The 27,876-nt window shown below is 45.9% G+C and overlaps 1 protein-coding gene across 1 annotated transcript; it reads left to right on the top strand.

Moving 5' to 3' along the window:
* Positions 1-16: 16 nt before the first annotated feature.
* On the top strand, positions 17-27,797 carry LOC118080117 (uncharacterized). The gene is given in 14 exon segments (XM_060270947.1): positions 17-967; positions 1,403-1,498; positions 3,125-3,355; positions 3,659-3,681; positions 4,324-4,439; positions 7,018-7,050; positions 8,861-9,375; positions 16,923-17,468; positions 18,584-18,679; positions 19,074-19,304; positions 19,964-19,986; positions 20,713-20,831; positions 22,354-22,500; positions 25,406-27,797. Coding segments are annotated over 14 exon segments (3,240 nt in total). The 5' UTR covers positions 17-535; the 3' UTR covers positions 26,038-27,797.
* The last annotated feature ends 79 nt before the right edge of the window (positions 27,798-27,876 follow it).

Raw genomic sequence — 27,876 nt, 5'->3', positions numbered from 1 at the left:
TCTAGAGTAATATTTTACTGCTAATCATGCTGCTTTAAATGTGCATTTCATATTTGACTTCCTTTAGCAATGCTTTCTTTTGAAATGTTTTAAATTTTTCGTTAACTCTGCTGCATTAAATGCGCTCTGTAATTGACCTTCGCAATGTTTTCTTTGGACATCTTTAAGATGATATTTTAGTCGCCTGCTGATTATTTTGCTTTGAATGTATACACAGAGGAGGGGGGCATATAGGTGGGAGGAGCTTAAGAGGTTCAGATTCATTCACTGGCTTTCAGTGTGATTTGAGGATGTTGTGAAGTTCATAACAACACAAAATTTTCACTTATCTCCAGCTGTCATCGGAAAATGCCTGCCTAAATGAGCAGTCAGCCACGAACAATTTCCCTATTGTGTTTTTTTTTTAAAAAAAAATTTCATGTAAGACTCCGGAGAGATCTTGCGTCATCTCCTTCCTGCAAAGGAAACACGCCCAGTTGCTGGCAGGCAAGAAAGAAAACGAAAGCAACTCTCTTTTCCTGGGGAAGCAGCAGCCATGGCTGCTTCTGCGGGTCCCGTGCAGGATCTCTTCGAGGAAGCCACTTGCTCCATCTGCCTGGAGTATTTCAAGGATCCAGTGATCATCCCGGAGTGCGGGCACAACTTCTGCCAGCCCTGCCTGAACCAGTATTGGGAGAAATCCGAAGGAGAGGCTTCCTGCCCTGAGTGCAGGATAACACTTCAGCACAAGAACCTCATCCCCAATCGGTCGCTGGCAAATGTTGCAGAAAAAGCCAAGATGCTCCGTGGGGATTTCTATGGAAGAAAGCGGGAGGAACGAAAGGAAAGAGTCTGCGAGAAGCACAAGGAGGCCCTGAAGTGCTTCTGCAAGGAGGACGAAAGCCCCATCTGTCTGGTGTGTGAAAGATCCAAGGAGCACAAAAGCCACGAGGTGGTTCCGCTAGAGGAGGTGTCCCAGGAGTACAAGGTAGGAAAAGGCAGTGGGTCTTGAATGATGGAGGAGGGCAGGGCTGGGTGACGTGAGAGAGCAAAAATTGTGGGAAATGCTCATAATTTATTATGATTCGATTTGTAAATGTCTCTGCTTTCCTCCGAGGAGGAACACCCCCAAAACACAAACACACACACTTTTTTTGTGCTGTAATGTAGGACAGCTCTTCAAAACCTGGAGCTTGAGTTGGTCTGAAGCAGTCTCTCAAGGGGATGGAGGGAGTTGTGTTAAACCCATATTGGATCTGGTTGTCTTCTTTAATCCACTGGGATAAATAAGCCAGCCTGGGAATCTCCACAAAAGACCCTGGAACGCAGGGCAGCCATATTGTTCAACTTCCCTCTTGCATGCACCCTAAAACTCAGCAGGAAAAGAAAATAGAACCAGACTGGAATTTTGTTTTCTCTTCAGAACCAGATCTGTAGATGCTTAGGCCATCTGAGGTAGGAGAAGGAGAAGATCGTGGCATTTAAAATGGACACTGAAGAGGAAAGCCAAGACCTGCTCGTAAGTGTCAACATCCCCAGGAAGCCGAAAAGTATTGTTACAAGCACCCCACTCTCTGAGCAGTGAAAGCACTTCCCTCTGGTTCAGTTTGATTCCCCCCCTTGGTATTTGTGATACATGGTTTTATTTACACATCTGTAAAGGTAAAGGTAGGGACCCAGGTGGCGCTGTGGTTAAACCACTGAGCCCAGGGCTTGCTGATCAGAAGGTAAAGGTAAAGGGAAAGGGACCCCAGACCGTTAGGTCCAGTTGCGGACGACTCTGGGGTTGCGGCACTCATCTCGCTTTATTGGCTGAGGGAGCCAGCGTACAGCTTCCAGGTCATGTGGCCAGCATGATTAAGACGCTTCTGGTGAACCAGAGCAGTGCACGGAAACATTGTTTACCTTCCCGCCGAAGCGGTACCTATTTATTTACTTGCACTTTGATGTGCTTTCGAACTGCTAGGTTGGCAGGAGCAGGGACCAAGCAATGGGAGATCACCCCGTCATGGGGATTCGAACTGCCGACCTTCCGATCTGCAAGCCCTAGGCTCTGTGGTTTGGACCACAGTGCCACCCACGTCCCTATTACACACCTGTAAGCTGAGCATAAGATAGAAGGGCTCATGGGCCCAGCACCAATGGATCTTGCTCCCCTCTTAAGTTTCAAGGGGGACCCCAGATTCGTAGCTTTAGTTTCAGCACAGAAAGCAAGGCAGACATCTCCCGACTTCCCACCTGGCCTGTTATTATCTTTCCCCTAGGATGAGTTGCCCTCCAGTCAGGTGAGGGAGGAGGAGGGCCTGGCTTGCCCTGGAATCACTAGCTAGTTGTTTTCATGGTAGCATGGTACCTGTACTTCACCAACTCCTTAGACATGTAAAAATAATGCTTAACGGGCTGGGCTGGGGCTAGTAACTAAACAGACACTAGACTAATCACTTCAAGAGTTTCTTCTACTAGAGACCCCCATCTTATGTTATAAAAACGTAGACTTGGAAGAGGACAGCGCGCACACACACACACACACAAAAACCACAAACACTGATAATCTGGGTTGCCCCAGCCACTCTGGATGGCTTCCAACAAATTATGAGATATCATCCAAACCACCACCATTTCTATAACAGACCTGTAACCCATACCTGCCAAGTCTCCCGTTTTTTGCAGGAAACCCCTGTTTTTAAAGGCATTTCCCGCTGTTGTCCCGAATGGCGAAATATCCCGTAATTCCCCAGATTTTCAAAAATCGAGCAGAGCAGCACCGGAAGTCGCTTCTACGCATGTCTGGACATGTGTAGAAGCGACTTCCGGTGTCCCGCCGCTGCTGATCCTGGATTTTTCAGTCCAGGAGTTGACGGGTATGCTGTAACCAAGAATCAATACCTGGAAAAATGAAATGCATAAATACCGTATGTGTTTCTCTACTATTTGGAGTGGCCAGAACTCCCACCCTAAAAAAGTTCACAAAAGAGCATTCCTAAGTGTTGGGTGTGTGTGTGCAAGGTTTTGTGAACATTGGTGTGATGTCTCCGAAAGAGCCCTTTTAAGGGAATTCTCTTAACTGACCTGAAGCTGCAAAGTCAGGCTATATTCAATCCTGCTGTTGGCAAGCTGTCCTTATTTTTCTGCCTACTTGTTGCAGAATCAAATGAAAGCAGAGATGGAAAAGACAATGGCTGAGTTCAGAAGTCTACACCAGTTTTTGGAAGAACAAGAAAAGCGTCTTCTGTTCCAGATGGCAGAGGTGGAGAAGGAGATCGACAAGAAAAGGGAGCAGCACCTAGCCAGACTCTCTGGGGAACTCTCCTCTCTTGACAGCCTCATCTGGGAGATGGAGGAGAAGCTTCAGGAACCAGCGAGTGAACTCCTGCAGGTCAGGCCTGGTCTTGCTTCTGAGCTTCCTAACTAACTGGTTGTGGGATGCTGAGTCCGAGGGCCCTTGCTTGCCAGTTCATAGATGGGGTGGACTTTCCATCACTTGGCATCCTTCTCATCTTGAAGGTTGATGTTTAAAGGTTAATGAAAAAGCAGAAGGTTCCGTCTCCCTGGGCCAGCTCACAATCAGTATAAAAGTACTGAGAGAATAAGCCCCTCTCTTTTCCCGCCCTGTCTTTCTCTCCCTCCTTCTGTTGCTCCGAATTGCCTCCACTGAATTCAATCTCTTCTTTCCTTCCAGGACATTGGAAGCTTCTTGCAGAGGTAAGCAAACAAAAGCACTTCACGTTGGTCGGAAAACTCATTGCACTTGCGGAAAAACTGTTGTTTCCCCCCTGATCTCTCTTTTAAAATGGTTCACGTTAAATTATTCTAGTCCTTGGTGCCTAAAGACCCTATTTTTTATTCACTTCCAGAAAATGAAATAACATCTATTTTTACATTGTAGCATAATCCTTTTGCTTCTACGTATATATATAATAAGTCCTTGCTTTTGGGGCTGCATCATAATTTGTGCAGTAAAGTGGAACCTCGGCTCCCAAATGATCAAAAACCGGAAGTGACTGCTCTTGTTTTCTAACATTTTTTGGAAGCCAAATGTCTGGTGCGGCTTCTGATTGGCTGTAAGAAGCTCCTGCGGCCATCGGAAGCTGCACCTTGGTTCCCGAACCGTTTCGGGAGTCGAATGGACTCCCAGAACTGATTATGTTCAGGAACCAAGGTTCCACTGTAGATCTGCAAGCCACCTGCATGCTGCTTTTCATCATGTGCTAAAAACCCTGATCTCAGCTCACCATGATGTATCCCTAATGTGGAGATGAGCTGACATCAAGATGAGGCACCTGGCTTTTCAGAAAGCTCTTTGTGTTCGAGGGATGGTGAGTTGACCTTGTTCTTCTCCCCTAGGTATCAGGAGAAGTTTGAGGATCCCCCTGTGGCTTTTCCTCCTGCCCTGAAGTGGAGGATTTGGGACTTCTGCGATATAAATCCCTTTCTGGATGGTGTCATGAAGCAGTTCAGAGGTACCAAGAATGGCTTCCATGGTTCATAGTGGGCATTTAAGAAAAAATGTTCATAAAAGGCTCCAGGTTGCTTGTAATATTAGCAGTGCCAGGAAAATGAAAGAGCTGAGTGCAAAAGAAAAGACAATCATCTTCCATTATGGAAAAAGGCTCTAGTCAAAACTCCCTCCTACAAAACTGATTCTGCTCATTTATACCTATTAGTAGGGATGCGGATGGCGCTGTGAGTTAAACCACTGAACCTAGGGCTTGCCAATCAGAAGGTCGGCAGTTTGAATCCCCGCAACAGGGTGAACTCCCGTTGTTCGGTCCCAGCTCCTGCCAACCTAGCAGTTCGAAAGCACATCAAGTGCGAGTAGATAAATAGGTACCGCTCCAGCAGGAAAGTAAACAGCATTCCCTTGCGCTGCTCTGGTTCGCCAGAAGCGGCTTACTCATGCTGGCCACATGACCCGGAAGCTGTACGCCGGATCCCTCGGCCAGTAAAGCGAGATGAGCACCGCAACCCCAGAGTCGTCCGCGACTGGACCTAATGGTCAGGGGTCCCTTTACCTTTATACCAATTAGTCCCTCGGCATCTGCCATTGCTTAAGGATAGGAGCAGGGAGTGAATCGGCAAAGGGACCTGGCTCAGGCTGAGTCAGGCCATTGCTCCATCTCACTCAGTATTGTCTACACTGGGTGGCAGCCACTCCAGGATTCCAGGCAGGGGTTTCTCCCATCTCTTCCTGGAGATTCCAGGGATTGAATCTGAGACCTTTTGTCACAGGCGCGTTAGCGGCTACTCTAGAGTAACGACTCCTCCACGCGTTGTCTTTTCATTCTTTTATTAGTGCTGAGTATTTACAGTGCAGAGCAGTACTATGTACATATTGTCGGTCAGGTGTCAGAACCTCCGAATGGAGGTTCGCGCATTTTCTTCCAGCAAAGTAGTCTCGGAATACTGAATCTCCGCCCCCTTCGTTTACGGCGCAATTCCGGGGTGGGCGGGATCGGCCTCCTTCCCTTGCCTCCCGCTTCCCTTCCCACGCTGGGCATGGGCTCCGCTACCTTGCCTGAGCCTCGGACACCACTTCCTGAATCTCCGCTATAGCTCTCTCCCTCCCCACTGGTACTGGCCCTGGGAGATGAGCTGGTACTCAAGATGGGAGGGACTTGCCTATAGCTTCTGTCCCTCACACCTTTTGTGTGTAAAAGCTGGTGCTTTTCTACGAGGCCACGGCCATTCCCTGCCATGAGCAGTGGGCACTGCTAAAGAACAGCCCATCTTCCCAACGGCAGCAAACATCTCGAAGAAACAGCCAAAACACCCCATCCCCTTGCCGAAGAGGGGACTTCTCAAATCACTTAGCCCCTGTGCTCATGAGCTGGAGGATCCGTCCTTTCCCAAGGCCTCATCCAGGCCTTGGATCTGCACAGGTGCTGAGACGTAATCTCATGCATTTCCCAAGTCTCACATTTCCCAAGCACAAATCTCAGGTGGTGCAATATGCATCTTGGCTGTTAACCAGAAGGTGGCTGGTTCAAGCCCACCCAGGGATGGCTGTAGGCAGGATTCCTGCATTGTAGGGGGGTTGGACTAGATGACTTCTTGGGGTACCAAATCTACAGTTCTGTGAGTCTGTTGGTAGCTGGGCAGTGGAACCCTGTCACTTCTGTTTGGATTGCTGCCCCCTCTTTTATTATGACCTTGGGGGGGGGTTGTAAAAGAGCAAGAGGCTCCTTGTAGATGCTGGAGATTAGGGGGGGGACTTTCTGGGTGGAGGACCTGCTCTCTCACTGAGAAAACGTGATGTTTTAAGGTTAGGGCTGAACCTTGGCACCAACATATCATCCTTGTCCTCACTTATACGTACGCAGGCTGAGACCCTACCTGCCTGCAGACTGTCTAGCCAGAGTGGTGCATGCTCTAGTTATCTCCCGCTTGGACTACTGCAATGCGCTCTACGTGGGGCTACCTTTGAAGGTGACCTGGAAACTACAACTAGACTGGTGACTGGGAGTGGCCACCGAGGCCATATAACACCGGTCCTACATTGACCTACATTGGCTCCCAGTACGTTTCCGAGCACAATTCAAAGTGTTGGTGCTGACCTTTAAAGCCCTAAATGGCCTCGGTCCAGTATACCTCAGGTCCAGTCTCCACCTCCATCATTCTGCCCGGACACTGAGGTCCAGCACCGAGGGCCTTCTGGCGGTTCCCTCGTTGCGAGAAGCCAAGTTGCAGGGAACTAGGCAGAGGGCCTTCTCGGTGGTGGTGCCTGCCCTGTGGAACGCCCTCCCAACAGATGTCAAAGAGGAAAACAACTACCAGACTTTTAGAAGACATCTGAAGGGAGCCCTGTTCAGGGAGGCTTTTAATGTTTAATAGATTACTGTGTTTTATTTTTCTGTTGGAAGCCGCCCAGAGTGGCTGGGGAAACCCAGCCAGATGGGCGGGGTATAAATAAAAAATTATTATTATTATTATTATTATTATTATTATTATTATTATTATTATTATTGCATGCTGCAATATTGTGGTGTTGTTACCAGATTCGTTGTGAGGATGACAGTGTTCTTTTTTCTTCTTCCACAGAATCTCTGGGATCTGGATTTCAGCTGCAGCAAGGTATGTTATTTTTGGAGTCTGATGGTGGCCCATATTTCCAGAGGAGATGATATCCGCCTCTCAAAAGACGAGGCCGCTGGACAAAGTGGGGCTCTATTCCCAAAATGTGCTCCCTGTCTGCCTTCGCAGGCTTCTCACTGTTCAGAAGAACCTATATATTTTAATTTGGGTGTGGTACAATCACCCCCACATCACTATGGGAAAGAGAAGTTCCAAGGATTTATCCTTCACATGCGTTTTTGGCACAGTTCAGTCCAATGGGTTTCCTTTGAGTCTCTCAATGGGGGCCTTTAAATTCATTCACCAATGTACATGGGTTGAGCATAGGTTCGCTGCTTTAGTTCTCCAGCAGCCAAGTCTGCATCAGACCTTCAGGAAGAGGCAGCTAGCACCAACACAGCCAAAATTCAGGTCTTTCTGTCTCTCACTCAAATGCCAGTTTTTCTTCATGCCAAGACATTGGGATGACATAATCACTCGCAGGGGGAACATTCCCTCTCTCAGGATCTCCAGGTATTCCATAATCATTTAGCCTGGTCTCTCTCTAAGAAAAACCATGTACAGGTGAAACTCGGGATATTAGAATATCGTCACAAAGTGCATTTATTTCAGTAATGCAACTTCTTATTTTTTATTTTTCTTCTAATTTTTACAAATGCTTTCTTTTGGAAATTCCACAGTAATAAAACAAATAGTTACAATAATACAAAAATAAACATCGCTACGACATTTCATTAATTACATTCCATTTATAATTGACCCGCCTAATGACAAATAATTACAATTGCAACAAATAAAGGCTTGACATATCTTGCTTTGCATGTCATGCATCTATCTCATATATTGGTTTCACCTTTCAAGTTGTGTTGCTGAAATAAATGCACTTTTCGACGATATTCTAATTTTCCGAGTTTCACCTGTGTGCAGGCACTTTGCCAGGACTATGAAGGCAGACGTTTTTGGCTCCATTAACCCTCCCCTGCCCACACCCCCAATCTCCCAACATGAGGGAGAAATTGCTGGATGTGGAGGCAGACGTTCAGCCTGGCCTAGTGCTGTACACCAACAAAAGGGATATTCCAACAGCCAGAAAAGGGAAGCGTCAAGACTTGCTCCCCAAGTGCAAGCCCCCCCAGACCTGGATTTTGGCAATAAAATGCCCAAGCCCAGCCACATAACCTGGGGGCTGGTGACCCAAACAGGTGCTTACGGAGACTCAAATTGGCCACTTCACTTGGGGAGTGTCGAGAGAGCCTAAGTAATCCACCCACCCCCATTGTGGGAAAGCACAGAAATAGCTCTGTTGACTTTTTTTTTGGTGAACTGCCTCAAATAGCAGGTTAGAAAGTAATTTAAATGAATACTTGAAACCTGGGTCTTCCTCACAAGGAGGATATCTTTCGCTGGCAGTTTTTCCAGAGGTTTCAAGCGAGGTCTCTGTTGGAACATTGGCTGAAAAGATTGAGCTATGAATCAGGGACTCCCTGCTTTGAATCTCCCCCTTTGCCACCTACTCACCGATTGATCTTGTCACCCTCAGTCCTCCTATCTGAAAAATGGGAATAATAATACGGATTTGCCTTAAGGGTCTTTGTAAGGTTTAAAAGTAGATAGCATATGTGAAATGCTTTGAAGAACTAAAAAGCCCCGTGTAAATGTGAATTGTTATTTTTAACAAACGGAAGCATCTCGTTTCCAAATGCAGTGCATAGAAGCCCTGCTGATTCGGGAGGAAATGTTATTCCTGTCACGTGTCGAGACATAAGCCCGTCTCCCGGCTTCTCTTCCCTTTCCTCATCTGTTTCCACAGAAAACGTAACTCTGGATCCGGACACAGCCCATCCCCGCCTCATCCTGTCTGAGGATCGTAAGAGAGTGAGATTTGGCGATGAGGATCAAGATCTGTCCGACAATTGCGAGAGATTCGACAAGCATCCCTATGTGCTGGGACGTGAGGCGTTCACAGGAGGAAGACATTTCTGGGAGGTCGTTGTGGGGAGTGAGGTGGGCTGGGCTGTGGGGGTGGCCAGGAAGTCTGTGAAGAGGAAGGGTCAGATCACATTCGGTCCTGAGGAAGGGGTCTGGGGTCTGGGGAAGTGGTCAGGCGAATACAAGGCCGCCTCCCACACCTCCCACACTGCTATGACCCTCCGCGAGGAGCCTGAGAGGATCCGAGTGACCCTGAACTGTGAAGGGGGACGGGTGTCCTTTTACGATGCAGATACGGCAGCCCTCCTCTACACATTCTCTGCAGCCCCCTTCTCAGGAGAGACCCTCCTGCCTTTGTTTTGGGTGCCCCGTAAAGCCCACCTGACACTCTCTGCCTAAGGGGCGGGGGAAAAACAAACATAAGACGTACATCAAAACAGGACTTGATTATTATTTTTTTGCTTGCTTAGCTCCTTCACTGACCCATGTAGTGAGCATGACTGGAGAGTAGGGAGGGCCAACAGGTTGGTGTCTTAACTGACACAAGAGTCACCCAATCATTACCGTCCACGTCACCGGCCTGAAAATGGGAAGGTGTATCATGACTGACACAAATACTAGCCAATCGCTCACCTGCAAATCTGGCTTCTCCTTGGAGAGAACATTAATCTCTTGAGGCAGATCCTGAAGTGCAAAAACTAAAAAGTCAGTCTTCTTCCATTCTATTCAGAGTCACCGATGTGGTTTTCTACATCAGCGTCCCCTCTGGAAACGATTCAGATAGGTAGCCATGTTGGTCTGTTTTTGTTTTTTTTAAAAAAAAATATTAAAAGATGATCCAAAAAGAACTCCCTTAAGAGAATCAAGACTTTTTTGTCTTAAGACAGTCTTTAAAAGAATCTTTCACAATTTTTTAAAAAATAATTCTAGTAGCACCTTAAAGACCAACTAAGTATAAGCTTTCTAGGTATGAGCTTTCGTGTGTATCCACACTTCTTCAGATATTCTGAAGCAGAGGTCGCTACAACCTTATAACTATTGATGACTGTTAATGATGACAGTTGGTTACAAGATTCTTAAAGGGATAGATGACCAAAATTACCGGTACCTTCAGCATGTATAATGGGACATGAATCCAATCTCTCTATTCAGACCAGGTCTCTCCATAGTTTTTAGTTTGGTAATGAGTTGTAATTCAGCAACTTCTCTTTCAAGTGTATCTCTAAAATTCTTTTAGAGCTACTTTAAGATCTTGTATAGAATATCCTGGGAAACTGAAGTCCTGTTTCTCTGGTTTATGATTCCTGGTGTCAGATTTATGGCCATTTTTCCTCTGGCGTAAGGTTTGTCCTGTTTGTGCAATATAGAGAGCACTGTTGGCATTTGATGGCATATATAATGTTGGAAGATGGACAATTAAATAGGCCTGAGATGGTATGCTTGTTGTTATTGGGGCCAATAATGATGTTGTCCGGGTGTACGGGGCAGCAAAGTTGGCATCTGGGTTTATTGCCGGCTCTTGCGCCAGTGTCCCTCTGGAAATGAAGAGCCTGCTAAATAAAAGTTATATTGAGAAGACAGAGCAAATTCTAGGGGATGGTGAGACATCTCCCTAGTATAATTGGTAGTTCAGGATTAGGCAATCCGTTCTACAGATTTTCAAGGAGCACTTCTGCTTTTATATTTTGTATATATATGACTCTGGGGTGTGTTTCATGTGTTTGAGATGTTTAGTTTTATTAAAGGTTTTGCTTCCTATTGCTCATGTTTTGATTGATTGATTGATTATGGTTCTTGACCAGCACACATAAATATGCAATACATAAAACAATAAAAGAAAAACAGTAATAATCTAAAAATAGGCAATAATTATAGGTTTTAAAAATTGTTTAAAAGAAAACAGATTAAAATGAGTGTTACTACTTAGGGAGGTATACTACAGCAATTAATAACACTGGGTCCTCTTTAGCTAGTCCTGAAGATGTTCTGAATATATTTGGACACTGCTATTTAGATTAGACCGAATTTTTATGACTCTAGCACAGAATTTGGCTACCTCCGCTGACACATTAGAGTTAGCGTCGGAAAGAAGCCACTCTATATAGAAATTATCTGAGCGTCCAGGTAGCTCTGCCAGTATAGTGTCGATAAGCTCACCTCGCACCTCCTCGTAGAAGCAGCATCGCAAAAGTATATATGCTCGTGTTTCATTTCAGACTCAGAAAAACAGCAGCCACAGATGCTGCACACACACCCTTCCTCCAAGGAACCCCATGATGACAGGAAGATAAATAGAGATGGGATATTAATTTAAAAAATAAATAAATAAATAAATAAATAAACATCACTGTCGGGGGAGGGGATTCCACAAATTTTAATGATATCCAAAGTAACAGAGTAGCTTACATCTAAGAAGCTAAATAACTCTTCTAGGTGATTGATAGCTTCTTTGTAAAGAAGAGGAGGAGTTTGGATTTGATATCCTGCTTTATCACTACCCGAAGTAGTCTCAAAGCAGCTAACATTCTCCTTTCCCTTCCTCCCCCACAACAAACACTCTGGGAGGTGAGTGAGGCTGAGAGACTTCAGAGAAGTGTGACCAGCCCAAGGTCACCCAGCAGCTGCATGTGGAGGAGCAGGGAAGCGAACTGGTTCCCCAGATTACGAGTCCATCGCTCTTAACCACTACACCATTATACAATGTCCAGACTTATATTCAGAAGAACTTTGCTTCCATGAACATATGAGAAGAATATATTTACAATCTCATGCTTATTCAAACATGGGTATGCTCCCACTTGAATTGTAGACTAAATTCTTCTTACTTAGACTTAAGAACATAACTGTTGAGACTTGTGTCAGAGTTTTACTTTCACCTCAGCAGTGTTCTCTTTGTTCCTTACAGAGAGCTCCTGCACAGGTTTCTAATAATAATAATAATAATAATAATAATAATAATAATAATAATAATATATTTATTTATTTATTCTTTAAACCCCGCTCATCTGGCTGAGTTTTCCCAGCCACTCTGGGCGGCTTCCAACAGAAAAATAAAATAATCGATTAAACATTAAAAGCCTCCCTAAACAGGACTGCCTTCAGATTTCTTCTAAAAGTCTCGTTGTTGTTTTTCTTTTTGACATCTGGTGGGAGGGCGTTCCACAGGGCGGGTGCCACTACCGAGAAGGCCCTCTGCCTGGTTCCTTGTAACTTGGCTTCTCGCAGCGAGGGAACTGACACATCAGACACATCAGACAGATCAGTGACACAACATTGCCTCTCTCAGCAGCCAGCCTCTCTCACATACACAGAGAGAAGGCAGTTTTAAAAAACGACAGTTACTAGAATAACAGTCACAACAGAACGGAATGCCTCTCATGTGACTCACAGTCAGCCAATCACATGAGAGCTACTGCCGGGGGGGGGGGAGCCCACGTTAAAAGTATATTGTGATTTCTTAGGGTGAATTCACATTTCTGCTTCTGAGTGCAGTGACCTGAGAGGCCAGGGTTCAAACCCGCAGTCCACCACAATGTTCACAGGGTAGGCCTTGGGTGGCCTACCTCGCAAGGCTGCTATGGGGATTCAGTTGAGGGTGAGGAGAGCCATGCATGCTACATGGAGCTTCTTGGGCGAAGGGGTGAAATATAAATGAAATAACTAAATATGCATCACTCTCAGGGGAGGCGATTTCACAATGTAGGGGCTGCAGCAAAGGAAGCCATCTCTGGGATATTACCAGGCATGGTGGAGGCAGGCAGGTGTGTGGAGGAGGCTGGGTTTGCCACCTGAGGTGATCGCCTCACCTTGCCTCATGGGCAGGCTGGCCTCGCTTTTCCCTAATCTCAGTAAATGTCTATTCCCCCCCCCTCCCTCTCTCTCTAAAAAATAGAGACAGCCGTAGACACCACAAACTCACCAAAAAGCAGGGTCAGCTCTTTTCTCTCATCGCTTGGAATGTAACAGGGGGTTCCCATCACCCTCACCTTCAGGTTTTCAGAGACAATTTGTTGTATTTCGGTCTGATCCAGCAAGTCTAAAGGGTTTCTCCCTTTTTCTTTTCCCCCAGTTTTTTTATTCATTTTATAACAACACAAACGAGTACATAAAAACATCTAATTACACTACAAAACAACAAAACAAACAATATATATGTTTTTTTGTCAATTCATCCTTTTCCTTCACCTCTTTGAGTGACTTCCTCGAGTCCCCCCTTTCTGAATTTCAAATTTAATCATCTTTAGCAATTACCTTTAGCAATTATTTTTTTAAAAATAAAGTGTTTCTCCCTGTCTAGAACTGTAAATTATGGTTGCAAATGAGTGGGGGCTTCAAACAATGGTACAGTGGCTTAAGAGTTGATGGACATGAGGTAAAGGTAAAGGGACCCCTGACCATTATGTCCGGTCGTGACCGACTTGGGTTGTGGCGCTCATCTCGTGTTATTGGCCGAGGGAGCCGGTGTACAGATTCCAGGTCATGTGGCCAGCATGACAAAGCCACTTCTGGCAAACCAGAGCAGCGCACGGAAACGCCGTTTACCTTCCTGCCAGAGCGGTACCTATTTATCTACTTGCACTTGACGTGCCTTCGAACTCATAGAATCATAGAGTTGGAAGAGACCACAAGGGCCATCCAGTCCAACCCCCTGCCAAGCAGGAAACACCATCAAAGCATTCTTGACATATGCCTGTCAAGCCGCTGCTTAAAGACCTCCAAAGGAGGAGACTCCACCAAACTCCTTGGTAGCAAATTACACTGTCGAACAGCTCTTACTGTCAGGAAGTTCTTCCTAATGTATAGGTGGAATTTTCTTTCTTGAAGTTTGAATCCATTCCTCCGTGTCCACTTCTCTGGAACTGCTAGGTTGGCAGGAGCAGGGACCAAACAACGGGAGCTCACCCCGTCGCAAGGATTCAAACCACCGACCTTCTGATCGGCAAGCCCTAGGCTCTGTGGTTTAACCCACAGCGCCACCCACATCAAGATACTAGGGTTCAAAACCCCACTCAAACCAGGTGACTTTTGAGGCCAGCCACAGTCTCTCAGTCAAGCCAACCTTGCGGGCCGTTGCAGGAAATAATAAGACAGAGGGAGAGAATCATGCATGCCACCTTGACCAAGCTCCTTGGGATGCAAAGGCAGTAAGGGTCGTGGTTTCGAGCCCCACATCGGGCAAAAGATTCCTGCATTGCAGGGGGTTGGATTAGATGACCCTCTGGACCCTCTCAGCACTACAACTCTCCGATTCCATGAACAGAACAAAAGAGCTGTTGGCATGCACGCCTTCTCCTGTTTCGGGAGGGAGTGCTAGGAAGGGGTTAACCGGTCCAGGGGCGGAGTGCAAGCGAGGGCTGGGTCCAGAGAACTGAGGAAGCAGGAGCTACGGCAGATCCAAGAGATCTGGAGAGAGGAAACAGGGGCAGCAGGCGGGGGGGGGGTGCAGGTCGGAGAACGTATCTCTTCTTGTAGCCCAAGAGCAGAGGAGGGCGGAAGAAGCGAGGAGAAAGTCTCCCTAGATTGAACAGGTTGCACGCAGGTAAGCAGGCACCCACGAAGGTGCCTTATTTATTACATCACATTACTGGTTCGACAGTACTGGTTCTGCCATGGAATAGATGCTTTCTAGGGATTCGAGCCCCACACCGGGCAAAAGATCCCTGCATTGCAGGGGGTTGGGCTAGATGACCCTCTGGATCCCTTCCAGCTCTACAATTCTATGACTCTGTGGTTAACACCGCTGCCAAGATGTATTCGTATGCGTAAGCGCCTCTCTTGGAACCCGAGGGCAGGGCGGGGATACGACAGAACCGCTGCCCTGCCCTTCTTTGAGAGAAGAGGGGCGCTCAGCGGTGGGATCCTAACTGTGCCTACCCAGGTAAGTGGGGTTAGGATCGCGCCGGAGAGTTGCCGCTGGCTAGTCCCGATTTGCACGCTGATTGGTGGGTCAGCAGCGCTGATCACAAGAGGCCTTTGTGTGCTCATTCTCTGCAAAGAAGCCCTTCCAGTCACCTGCTGCTGAGCATTCCTTCTGTCTTGTTTGCTGCGAGGATTAGTCGTTGTCAACTGCGGTGCTGGGTGTTTTTCTTGGTTTGTTTGCGGGGAGGCCAGATGACAGTTGCCTAAAGCAAGTGCTGTTTTCCCCTTTGCCTTCCTTACTGCAGGAAGTCAGTTCTTGGGGATTTCTTCCAGGAGATCTCCAGATCAGCTTTCATTGTGAAACCTATTGACACCAGGCAGGTCCCTTCGCTGAATAAGCTTAAAATATTTTTGTTTAGCCGTGCCTCTCTATGTTATCTTGATGTATTATTGTTAAATGTTTTCAACTGTCATTTCTTGTTTAATACTTAATTAAATATTTGGAATACAGTAATAATAATAATAATAATAATAATAATTTATACATACATACATACATACATACATACATACATACATACATACATACATACATACATACCTCGCCCATCTGGCCGGGTTTCCCCAGCCACTCTGGGCGGCTCCCAACAGAATTAAAAGCACAATTAAACATCAAACATTAAAAACTTTCCAAAACAGGGCTGCCTTCAAATGTCTTCTAAAAGTCAGACAGTTGTTTATTTCCTTGACATCTGATGGGAGGGCGTTCCACAAGGCAGGCCCTCTGCCTGGTTCCCTGTAACCTCACTTTTCGCAGTGAGGGAACTGCCAGAAGGCCCTCGGAGTTGGACCTCAGTGTCCAGGCTGAGCGATGAGGTTAGAGGTTTTGCTACAGTCAGCCAGTACCTAAATCCTAACCCTGAATTTCTGGGTACGCCGTTTTCATTGAGTCACAGAATCGTAGAGTGGGAAGGGACCCCAAGGGTCAACTAGTCCAACCCCCTACTGTACAGGAATCTCAGCCAAAGCATCCATGACAGATGGCTCTCCAACTGCTGCTTAAGAACCTCCAAGGAAGGAGAGGCCACCATCTTCCGATGGAGATCATTTTACTGTAGGAACTGCTCTTACCATCAAAAACTTCATCCTTCCCCAACCTGGCCCCCTCCAGACATTGTTGACCATTGGCTCTTATCAGCCCCAGATAGCAGAGCTGATGGTCATTCACAGGCCCCATTTTCTGTGCTTGGAACTCTTTCACCTCTTCAATAGCTTTGCTACCCATATATCTAGGGAACAACAGCAGGAAAAGTGCATCGAACCTGCGAGAAAGAAGAGAGAGGGTGGCCTGAGAGGTATATCTTGAGGGATGTGCTAGGGATGTAGAGAGGCATCATTCTCCATTCTGGTACCTCAGAAGTCGAATGGAATCCATTCCGGACATCTGCTCAACTTCCAAAACGTTCAGAAGCCAAGGCGCAGTTTCCGATTGGCTGCAGGAAGCTTCTGCAGACAATTGGAAGCCGTGGAAGCCACGGCGGACATTCGGGTTCCAAAGAACATTTGCAAACCAGAGCATTCACTTCCGGGTTTGCAGCGTTCGGGAGACAAAACGTTTCATAGAATCATAGAGTTGGAAGAGACCACAAGGGCCATCCAGTCCAACCCCCTGCCAAGCAGGAAACACCATCAAAGCATTCTTGACATATGGCTGTCAAGCCTCTGCTTAAAGACCTCCAAAGAAGGAGACTCCACCACACTTCTTGGCAGCAAATTCCACTGTCGAACAGCTCTTACTGTCAGGAAGTTCTTCCTAATGTTTAGGTGAAATCTACTTTCCTGTAGTTTGAATCCATTGCTCCGTGTCCGCTTCTCTGGAGCAGCAGAAAACCTTTCACTTTGATTCGCAAGGGGTTCAGGATCCAAGGTACGACTGTGTGTTGCATGCAGTCGTCGCAGTTAAACTAAATATTATTTCACTGTATTTTAATATTGTCCCTTGCTCTGGGATTGTGTGAACAATGAGGAACAGGTTGCAAATAAAATTGGCAAAGAAATAACATGCAGAATTAGAGCCTTTGTAGTGGTTGGATGGGGGACAATATTATCTCACAAGAGTTATTTCTTCCTTCTCTAGTCCGTTGCTATCCTGCTGTTCTCTTAACAGGGCCCGCAAGCTACATCCTTTAGCAACGGGGCTTAGAGGGTCTCTGCCCACCATGGCCTCAGCTCAGCCGTCCGCTTACATAGTGGAGGAAGCCAGGTGTCCCCTCTGCAAAGAGTATTTCACAGATCCTGTGAGCGTCAACTGCGGCCACAGCTTCTGTTGGGGTTGCATCAAGGAGCACACGGTGAACTGGAACGTCCTGTGGACCTTGAGGTGCCCCGTCTGTAGCACCATCCTCCAGAAAGGGAAGTTCCGGGCAAACTGGCAGCTGGCAAATATCGTGGAAAGGATTAAACTCCTTCCACTGAATTTGGGGGAGAGGGAGCTGTGCAAGAGCCACGGTGAAAAGCTCAGCCTGTTCTGCAAAGAGGACGAGAAATTGGTGTGTGCGCTTTGTCGAGAATCCGGAGAACATTGGACACACACACTGCTTCCGCCGGAGGAGTCTGTCCAAGGTTACAAGGTGGGAAATAACTTGATAATGGCATCCATTTCATTTTCTTGGGAATGCCAAATATAGCTCATGTTGATTCTTGTTATCTTTTGCTGGGGGAAAAAAATCCAAGCTACTCTTGCAGGTTTTGCTGTGATCAATTGGTCTGATTACAGGCATGGTCCGGTAGGGAGTGTCATTTTAGGGGGTGAAACTTAATTTTTGCAAAAACTTTCAGTGAGTGGTCTTAAAGTTATATTTTTGGGTGTGTGCTATTATTTTTGTGATTGGACGACATTTAGCTTGGTAGGTCTACGTTTGTTGAAGCAGCTGCACACAAACTGCTTCAGGAAACCATAGATTTCCAATTTTGCCTTCTGAAAATGTCAGGTAATGCTTGATAATAATAATAATATAACTGCAATTACTTGGCAATCATTTCTAATGATTTTTATGCCACGCCACACATATATTACTTACCAAGGGAAACCAAATTATATTAATTCAACAACAGAAACCTTTTGAACCCCCAAGTTATGTTAAAACTTTTTAACACCCCTCATTCTTAGAATTTGAAGGTTGAAAATTTCAAGATGCCCTAAATTGGCCTATGCTTTAAGTCTTTTTAAGTGATGCTTTTGATTTGACTATATATAGTGAATGAAGAGTTGACCAAAATGAAATTCCTTGTTCCTTTGGACACATTTGTTTCATTGATTTTCATTTTTTGCCAAATTGAAACAAATTAAATTAAAACAAATTTAATATTTTCCTAAATCTAAACAAATTAAACACCCCCCCCCAAAAAAAACTGACTTCCCACATGCCCCACTGGATGTGTCAGTGGTTGCTGGTGCTGCATCGTATTCCCCAGTTAATCCTAGTTTTTTTTATTAAGGATTTTCTTGGTTTACAGAAATATGTGCAATGTCTCTCGTAACATTTTTACAGATCAGTTTCATTTATTGAGACATTGGAAGGGAAAGGGGTACAGTTAATCCTAGTTTAACTTCAAACACTAAAAATAACCTTACATTATAATATACTTGCTTTTTAAAAAATAAAACTTAATTTCTTTTCAGACAACAATCCATCAATCAATTCCTGCACGTATATTAAATTAACATTCCCTCGTTTCTTTTCAGGATCGTCTCTACAGCTGCCTGGAGACTCTGAAGAAAGAGAGGGAGAAAGTTATGTCGTACAAAGAAGACACAAAAAGGGAAAGCGAAGTCTTGCTTGTAAGTGTTGCTCTTATTGAGAAGTGAAGGACTATATCTGTACAGTCGTATCTTGGAAGTTGACCGGAATCCGTTCTGGAAATCTGTTCGACTTCCAAAACGTCCGGAAACCAAGGCACGGCTTCCAATTGGCTGCAGGAAGCTCCTGTAGTCAATCAGAAGCCGCATTGGACATTTGGCTTCCAAAAAAAAGTTCGGAAACTGGAACACTCGCTTCCAGTTTTCGATGAGCCGAAAAGGTTCGGCAACTAAGTTGTTCGAGATCCAAGGTACGACTGTATTGGGGGTGAGGAGCTGGTGTAGGCCGGAGGTGGGGCTGCCAGGTTGATCTCCCTGGATGCATTGTTGGGGGGGGATCGCCTCCTTTTCTCCTCCTCCTGTCTGCCTATTTCAGAAGCAAACAAAAGCGAAGAGGAAAAAGACGTTGCTTGAGTTCAGGCAGCTGCGCAAGTTCCTGGAGGAGCAAGAGAAGCTCATGCTGGCCCAGCTGAAACAAGCAGAGATGGAGATCAGGTGGAAGAGAGACGAGCGCATGGCCCAGCTGTCCGGCGAACTCTTTGCCCTTGAGTGCGTCCTCCGGGAGGTGGAGAAGAAGCGCCAGCAGACAGCCGGCGAGCTCCTGCAGGTAAAATGGTGGAAGCGCAGCCTGGGCTGCTCTCCAGTTAGCAATTGTGTGGCTCCTTCAACCACTCAAGAAATGAAGGGGCCCGGTTCAGGAAAGTCAGAGGCACTACCAGATTTCAAGACACAGGCCAGACATAATTTATAATAATTTATTCTTTATTTGCCGCCTATCTGGATTGCTCCAGCCAGTCTGGGTGGCTTCCAACAAATTATAAATCCACAGTATTAAAAACTTCCCTATACAGAGCTGCCTTTAGATGTCTTCTAAAAGTTCTGCTGGGAGGGCGTTCCACAGGGCGGGCGCCGCTACCGAGAAGGCCCTCTGCCTGGTTCTCTGTACCTTCACTTCTCGCAGTGAGGGAACCGCCAGAAGGCCCTCGGAGCTGGACCTCAGTGTCCGGGCTGGACGATAGGGGTGGAGACGCTCCTTCAGGTATATAGGGCCAAAGCCGTCTACTGTATATATTTACATTTATATATTTATACCCCACCATTTTCCCTGATGGGACTCAAGGTGGCTTACAGCTTTTGACTGGGCTGTCTTGGCAAGTCCTGCCACCTTGTCCCCAGAGGGCACCAGTCTCAATGCTGAAAGGGTCGTTGTAGTGTGGGTTGCTGCAAACACTGAATTCTCCCTTGCCTCTCTCTTTTCACCTGCAGGATATTAAAAGCTTCTTGCAGAGGTAAGTGGCTTAACTGGCAATTGGCACTACCAACCATCATATTCATGGTGTGTGTGTGTGTTTGTTTGTGTGTGTGGTGTGTGTGTGTGTAGATACTGTATATTCCTGCGTATAAGACTACTTTTTAACCCAGGAAAATCTTCTCAAAAGTCGGGGGTCATCTTATATGCCAGGTCATATTTCTTATACGGCGAGTATATCCCAAACTCTTTATTTTAACTGCAAAAGTCGGGGGTCGTCTTATACGCCCAGTCTTATATGGCGGAATATACGGCACTCTCCTTCTCCTGGACTGTAGGTGGCAGCTAAATAGTTTTGAGCATGCCAGTGTCATATGGAGCTACTATTTTTCCCTCACATGTTCGACCGCGCTATTTTATTATGTGTATTTGTTTTTAAAACCGTTTATTTTATCTGTGTTTTGTCCGTTTTATTATTGGTATTAGGTTGTCTACTTTTTTCTATAAGCCTGCTGATATTCCTGTGAATGTTTTATGTTATGTGAACTGTTTAGAGGCTTTAAAAAAAGCTAAGTGGTATATAAATTTCATTACATTTCCCCCCAAAATGAAAAAATCATTGAGGGGCAATTGCCCCCTTGCCAATACACCCCCCTCTCTGCCTCCAGGCTCTCTGAAGTGTCTCCCCAACACATCCTTTTCTTTTTCGGCTTATTTGGGAATACGGGGTTGGATGGACAATGGGTTAACATGGTTGTTCTGCCAGGTGTGAGGAAAAGGAGGCATTCGAGAATCCCGAGGCTTTTTCTCCTGAACTGAAGTGGAGGATCTGGGACTTCTGCGATAAAACCTCTTATCTAGAGGGTGCCATGAAGCAGTTCAAAGGTAAGGGGGAAATGGATGCAAAGATTTGATACAGAACATCTTACATGTCCAAAAGTGAGCTTGAGGCCGGGGGAGGGGGGCGGCTCTCAGTCATAGCTGCAGCTTATAAGGGTGGCAAGGAAAGTTATTTTCGGCTTCCCTTATTTTTTTTAAAGAAGAGTAAGTTTCTGTTCCTTTTCCTTGTGGAGATAAAAGGGGAAACCTGTAGGGATTTTTCTACCCAATAAAATAAAACTGCCTCCTGCTTCCTCACTAAGAGGTGAAAAGGGCTTGAGGTAACTGAGGGACATTAGGCATTTATTTCAAAATATAATAGAACTGCTGCTTGCTAATTAATAATTAGTTTCTTTAATTTATAATACGTTTAAAGAACATTAACCACTTGTGTTGGCTGTTCAACCTTGACTAGTGAATACAGGCTCCAGCCAGGTGTTATTAACTAAACTACTGAGCCTCTTGGGATTGCCGATCAGAAGGTCAGCAGTTCGAATCCTGATCTGTCCCAGCTCCTGCCAACCTAGCAGTTTGAAAGCATACCAGTGCAAGTAAATAAATAGGTACCGCTACAGCGGGTAGGTAAACAGGGTTTCTGTGCACTCTGGCACTCGTCACAGTCTCCCGTGCACCAGAAGCAGTTTAGTCTTGCTGGCCACATGACCCGGAAAGCTGTCTGTGGACAAACACCAGCTCCCTCAGCCTGAAAAGCGAGGTGAGCACCACAACCCCTTAGTCGCCTTTAACTAGACTTAACCATCCAGGGGTCCTTTACCTTTTACCTTTTCCTTATTAACTACAATCTCTATCAAGAGACATTACTCCTAGCCTCGTTTGTTATTATATTTTAGTTTAGAATGTATGTTTCAGTGTTTTGATGACATTGTTTTATTGCTTATATTTTTATCATTGATTTCATACATGTAAACCACTGAGAAGCCATTTGGGCAAGCAAGCGGTATATAAATGAATAAATAAATAACAATGACCCAGGCCTGCTGCCAGGGCCGTCTTAAGCACCTCTGGCGCCGTGGTGTGACAGATCCCTCCGGCGCCCCGTCCCGCGCTGTTTCCCAGCACAGCGGGCGGGTGCAGTGCGCAGCGTGGCTGCCGCGGGCACTGCTGCACGACGGGCGGGTGGGCTCAGCGCGCAGCGCGGCTGCCGAAAATGCGGCGGAGCGGCCGGCGGGCAGGCACAGCTGTGTGGCGCCCCCCCCCAGCGGGCCGGCACCGTGGCGCCCTGCGCCACCCAGCCTGGCCATAGGGCCGGCCCTGCCTGCTGCAGACTTTTCTTAGTCTGATGAGAGGAAATGGGAATTCAGGAGGCTGAGCTGAATTTAAGGTGATGGAGGAGTCACATTAGAGTTGAGGGGAATACTTCTCCGCCATCAAAAACATGTTCCAGTTTTTACTTAACCCTCCCACTGAAATGGGGGGGGGGGGGAAATGTATGAAATGATATTGACAAGATTTGCTTTAGGCACGGCAGTGTGATCTTAATCTCTCACTCTTCTTTTTCCCTTCGCAGACACTCTGGTATTTGGAGTCAAGGTGCAAGAAGGTAAAATTTTGGCGGCTTTTGAGGGAAAACATTTACGGGAGGTGAATCTTGTGAGAGAACTTTCATTGTCATCTCATGGTTCTGTCCTGGTGGCTCTGAAACCATCCGTGGAAAGTTAAGGGAAAGTTCCATGGCTATTGATATACAGTGGGACCTCGACTTACTCGACATCCGACGCGCTTACGATTTTTTCGACATCCGAACGGAAAACCCGTTCGCGGCTAGATGCGGTTTCCTCGACTAACAAATTTTTAGATGCGGTTTCCTCGACTTACGGATTTTTCCGTTTCCAATGCATTCCTGTGGGAAACTCGACTTACGAAGTTTTCGACCTACGAGTGTGCATTCAGAACGGATTAAATTCGTAAGTTGAGGTCCCACTGTATAAGTATCATTACAGCCATACCTCATGATACGTCCACTTCATGTTGTGTCTTTTCACATTACTGACTCACCGAACCCGGAAGTCCTGGAACGGGTTACTTCCGGGTTTGGCGCATCCGTAACCTGTGTGCATTGTGCAGAAGCACTAAATCGCGCTTTGCGCATGCGCAGAAGCACTGCATTGCGTCACGTGCGTGCGCAGATGTGGCGCTTCATGTTGCAGCCTTGTTGCGAACGGGCCGCCGGAACGGATCCTGTTTGCAACATGAGGTACCACTGTATTAATATTATTAAAATTATATTTTTATCCCACCCTTCATCCCAAAAGAAGCCCTTTGTCAGGAAGATAAAAGAACTTATTCTACTGGATCAGACTAAGGATCAAGCTATATTTTCCTCTGGCGGCTGTGCCAGAGCTTTTTTCCGGCTCCAGAAGTAAGCTCAGTCCCCCGATCTGATTTAGGATTCAGCCATGGTGGTGGTGGGGCAGCTTTGGGAAGGAAGTTTGTGGGGACTTTGCCCTTTGCTGTTGACCTGAGGCGTACCTGCATACCAACAAATTGCTTGTGGGAGGAGGTCTCTGTTCAGGTTGGGGCCACAATAGGCGACAAAGGGTTAAAACACTATTCCACACGGACCAGACCTAATCCAGGTCTCGAAGGCTGTGCTTTCTTTGGAGTAAAGGGGGGGATCAGTGATACAACTGCATGCTACATCCTAATCGTAGTTTGAATTCCGTAGCATGACATTAATGGCAGCACATTGTTGAGGTCAAAGGGGGTCCAAGCTCATCGAATCCACTCCTAACAGTGGCTGTCCAGGTAATTGTGGGAAATGCCCCAATCCTGAATGCATTGAATGCAGGCCTTAATTAACCATTAAGCTAAATAAGGGCCTGCTTAGGGCTTCAAGGAAAGGCAGGCACCACAGAAATTTTCCATTGCTGGATTTGCCACGGACCACGTGGTGCAGCAAAACCACGTTCCACAAAAAAGGCTCCCACAATTAATGGAAAAATTGCATATATTCACACACAATAATAATAATAATAATAATAATAATAATAATAATAATAATAAAATAGTAATACTGTAATAGTAATAATAAATGATATATGGTTTACTAGTGTTTCTATTTTGAATTGGATAGATGTGAGAGCACCAAAATCGTTCATGCATTTTTAATACAGAAACAAAATACTCACATCCCACATTCCCTTCCCTCCAGCCACCACCAATTATTCATACCAATCACTGCATACAACTAAATACCTGGTGACCCCCCCCCCCATTTCCCCTTCCCCTGGTTTCTTTGCTTTTCAGGTATTCCAAATCTTTAATCTTCACATTTCTTCCTCTGTTAATTTCTGTTAGCTCCTATTCTGCTGGATTTACTCAATACCTGCTAGGTTCTTTACTTGTTTATACTGGTTCTTAAAATATTCAATAAACATTTTCCAGTCCTCCTTTTATCCTTTTCTCTTATCCTATACCTGCCAATTCAGCATACTGAAGCATTTTAAATTGCCACTCTTTCTTAGTGGGCGCCATACTCGTTCTCCACCTTTGTGCCAATAAGATTCTAGCCACAGTGGTGGCACATAATAATAAATTCTTTTGTTTCTTAGGGACTTCTGTTGTTACCATTCCCAAGAGGAATGTCTCAGGCTTTAGGGGGGAAGGTGTTTTTTAAATATCTTTTAAAACACATTGTAAATTACTTCCCAGAATTCCCTAATTACAGGACCACTACATGTGGAAAAAAGATCCCTCTACAATAGCACCTCAGGTTATGCAACCCTCGGGTTATGTAAACTTCAGGTTGTGAAAGCGGCAAACCTGGAAGTATTTGACCAGGTTTCGCCCTGCGTGCATGCGCAGAAGCGGTCTACCGCTGCACTCACACGTATAACAGTGATCCTCGGGTTGCATAAACCTCGGGATCTGCCCGGACCTCTGGAACGGATCCTGTTCGCAACTGGAGGTGCCACTGTACTTCATTGCATTTCCAACATTTGCTTTTTCTGTTTTATATATTTTCACTAGTTTGGCAGGTGTTTAAGTACCATAAGTGGGTCATTTTCATCATATTTTCTTTTAATGAAGAAGGATACCTGAAGGAGCGTCTCCACCCCCATCGTTCAGTACCGAGGGCCTTCTGGCGGTTCCCTCGTTGTGAGAAGCCATGTTGCAGGGAACCAGGCAGAGGGCCTTCTCGGTGGTGGCGCCCGACCTGAGGAATGCCCTCCCATCAGAGAAAAACAGCTACCAGATTTTTAGAAGACACCTGAAGGCAGCCCTGTTTAGGGAGCCTTTAAATGTTTAATAGATTATTTTATTTCATTTTTCTGTTGGAAGCCGCCCAGAGTGGCTGGGGAAACCCAGCCAGATGGGCGGGGTATAAATAATATATTATTATTATTATTATTATTATTATTATTATTATTATTGCATAACATGCCATAAGATTCATATTTACTGTCCATAAATTCTCCCATAGCTCATAATTAATATTATGACCCGCATCCTGGGGCGGCAAAATCTTAGGGCCTCTTAAAGTCTTAATCCAGCCCTGGTTGTATGGAAATTCTATTGATTTGAGAGGGAGTAGCATTCTTGAGATTGTATCAGGTCTTAAATCTGTCTCCTGGTTAAAGTGACTTCTCTTTCCTTCCCTCATAACCCCACCGAATCCCCAACAGAACATATAACTCTGGACCCAGACACAGCTCATCCCAACCTCATCCTGTCTGAGGATCACAAAAGCTTGAGATGGGGAGATGAGTGCCAAGAGCGGCCGGACAACCCGGAGAGATTCGACAAGACTCCTTTTGTGCTGGGACGCGAGGGGTTTACCTCAGGCAGACACTTCTGGGAATTTGCTGTGGGAAGTGACGGAGGGTGGGCTGTGGGGGTCACCAGGAAATCTCTGAGCAGAAAGGGTGTGCTGTCCTTGAATTCGAAGGAAGGGATTTGGGCTGTGGGGAAGCTGGGCAATAGATACTCTGCCACCAACAACCCCCACTATTCTCCTCTGACCCTGAGCGGGGAGCTCAAGAGGATCCGAGTTTTTCTGAACGTTGAAGGGGGTCGGGTGGCCTTTTTCGACGCTGACAGTGGAGTTCCCCTCTTCACATTCTCCGGTGCCTCACTTTCTGGAGAGACACTTCTGCCTTTGGTTTTTCTCAGGGACAAAGCCCACCTCACTCTGTCACCTGGAGATGGCTCCCTCACAGGCCATGATGATATCGCTCTGTTGGGATCCTGATAATTATTTGGTTCAATGTGGGAACGTGCTCCTCAGGGCGCCTTCTTTATAGGTCTGAGAGAACCAGGCCCCAGATTCAAGGACATCCACCCTTCGTGGGCCCAAGTAGTCCTAGTAGGAGAGAGAGAGCAGCTGTTACTTAGTGCTTAATAATAATAATAAACTATTCTATTTAAGACCCAGGACTCATTCCAGGGTTTTGAGGACTCTTAAAGTATCTGTGGTTATGGCTGCTATCTTTTTTTACCCAGACTGCAATGTTCAAAGTTCTAGTTTGGGCAAAAAGCCACAGCAACACTGCCTCCATCAATTTGCTCCTTGATGTACTTCATGGTGGAACCAGGCTTGTAAAGACTTAATTGATGCTTTCCCCCAGGAGTGACTATTAATACCACAAATTAATTACATTACTTTGATTAATTATATGTTGTTGTTGTTTAGTCATTCAGTCGTGTCCGACTCTTTGTGACCCCATGGACCAGAGCACGCCAGGCACTCCTGTCTTCCACTGCCTCCTGCAGTTTGGTATATATTGGTCCAAATACAGAACTGAAAAAGCCAACATGAGCTTCCATTCATAGGCAATCTGAGAATTCCTGCTATACCTTTATTTCTTACAGTGGCAGTAATTGCGCATCATGGTTGTTGAGAAGATCCATGTATCTGTTCTCACCCCGATCTTAATTTCTATTTTTCTTCTCTACCTGCCTACCTCACAAAACCTTTACAAGCTGTTAGTGAGATGGAGTGGAAAGAAAACATTCATAGTTTCTATGCAGGCAGACCAGCATGACATTCTAGGCAAAACACCTTTCTTCAAAGAGGCCTACTTATTTGTTGTTTAAAGTAAACGGACCCCTGACCATTAGGTCCAGTCGTGACCGACTCTGGGGTTGCGGCGCTCATCTCACTCTTATGGCCGAGGGAGCCGGCGTACAGCTTCCAGGTCATGTGGCCAGAGTGACTAAGCCGCTTCTGGTGAACCAGAGCAGCGCACGGAAATGCCGTTTACCTTCCCACCGGAGCGGTACCTATTTACCTACTTGCACTTTGACGTGCTTTTGAACTGCTAGTTTGGCAGGAGCTGAGACCGAGCAACAGGAGCTCACCCCGTCGTGGGGATTCGAACCACCGACCTTCTGATCGGCAAGCCCTAGGCTCAGTGGTTTAATCCACAGCGCCACACGCGTCTGTTTAGCAAGCACCAAATGAGATGTAGCCTATGAGAGAAGGGGATACCTATTTTGAAGCAGGTATAGCTAAATCTGATTGATGCAAGGGAACATTATTTCACAGTGGGAGAATACATCCCTACTGGGCCCCCAGCATGGCTGCTGTGGGTCCCTGGATGTCCCTCCTGATTTTCATTTTTTTAAAAATGTCTTGGGTTGGTTGGGGAGGTTTCTTGTTTCGGCAGGGAGCATTAGCTATTTTGGTCCGTGTTTTATTTGTTCGGGGGGGGGGGTTATATATGAATATTTTGCCTTGGGGGCGGTGAGCAGTACTGGTTTTTCCCCTGCGAAATGGGTATTTTTTGGTGCCAGCAACAGTTTCATAGATTTCTAACAGGTGAACCACAGCTGAGCAGATCCAGATATTTACCTGCAGAGAGAACCTCTGATTACTCCTTTGCATAATGTATAATAAACATGTTTTGGTGATGTTTTAAATGTGTACAGATGTTTACTTACATTTAAAAAAAGGGTTCTCTTTGCATGGTTTTTGTGTCACACTTCCACCTCACAAAAATGTCGGTCTGGTCTTATTCTTCCTCTGCCAAACTCTGGGAGGGGAGAAGCCATGAATGCTCCTATCCCAATTTAGTGTTGCAACAACCAT

The sequence above is a fragment of the Zootoca vivipara genome, chromosome 2, assembly GCF_963506605.1.
Source record: "Zootoca vivipara chromosome 2, rZooViv1.1, whole genome shotgun sequence".
In the NCBI taxonomy this organism is placed as follows: Eukaryota; Metazoa; Chordata; class Lepidosauria; order Squamata; family Lacertidae; genus Zootoca; species Zootoca vivipara.
This window is presented reverse-complemented; position numbering and strand designations above follow the sequence as displayed.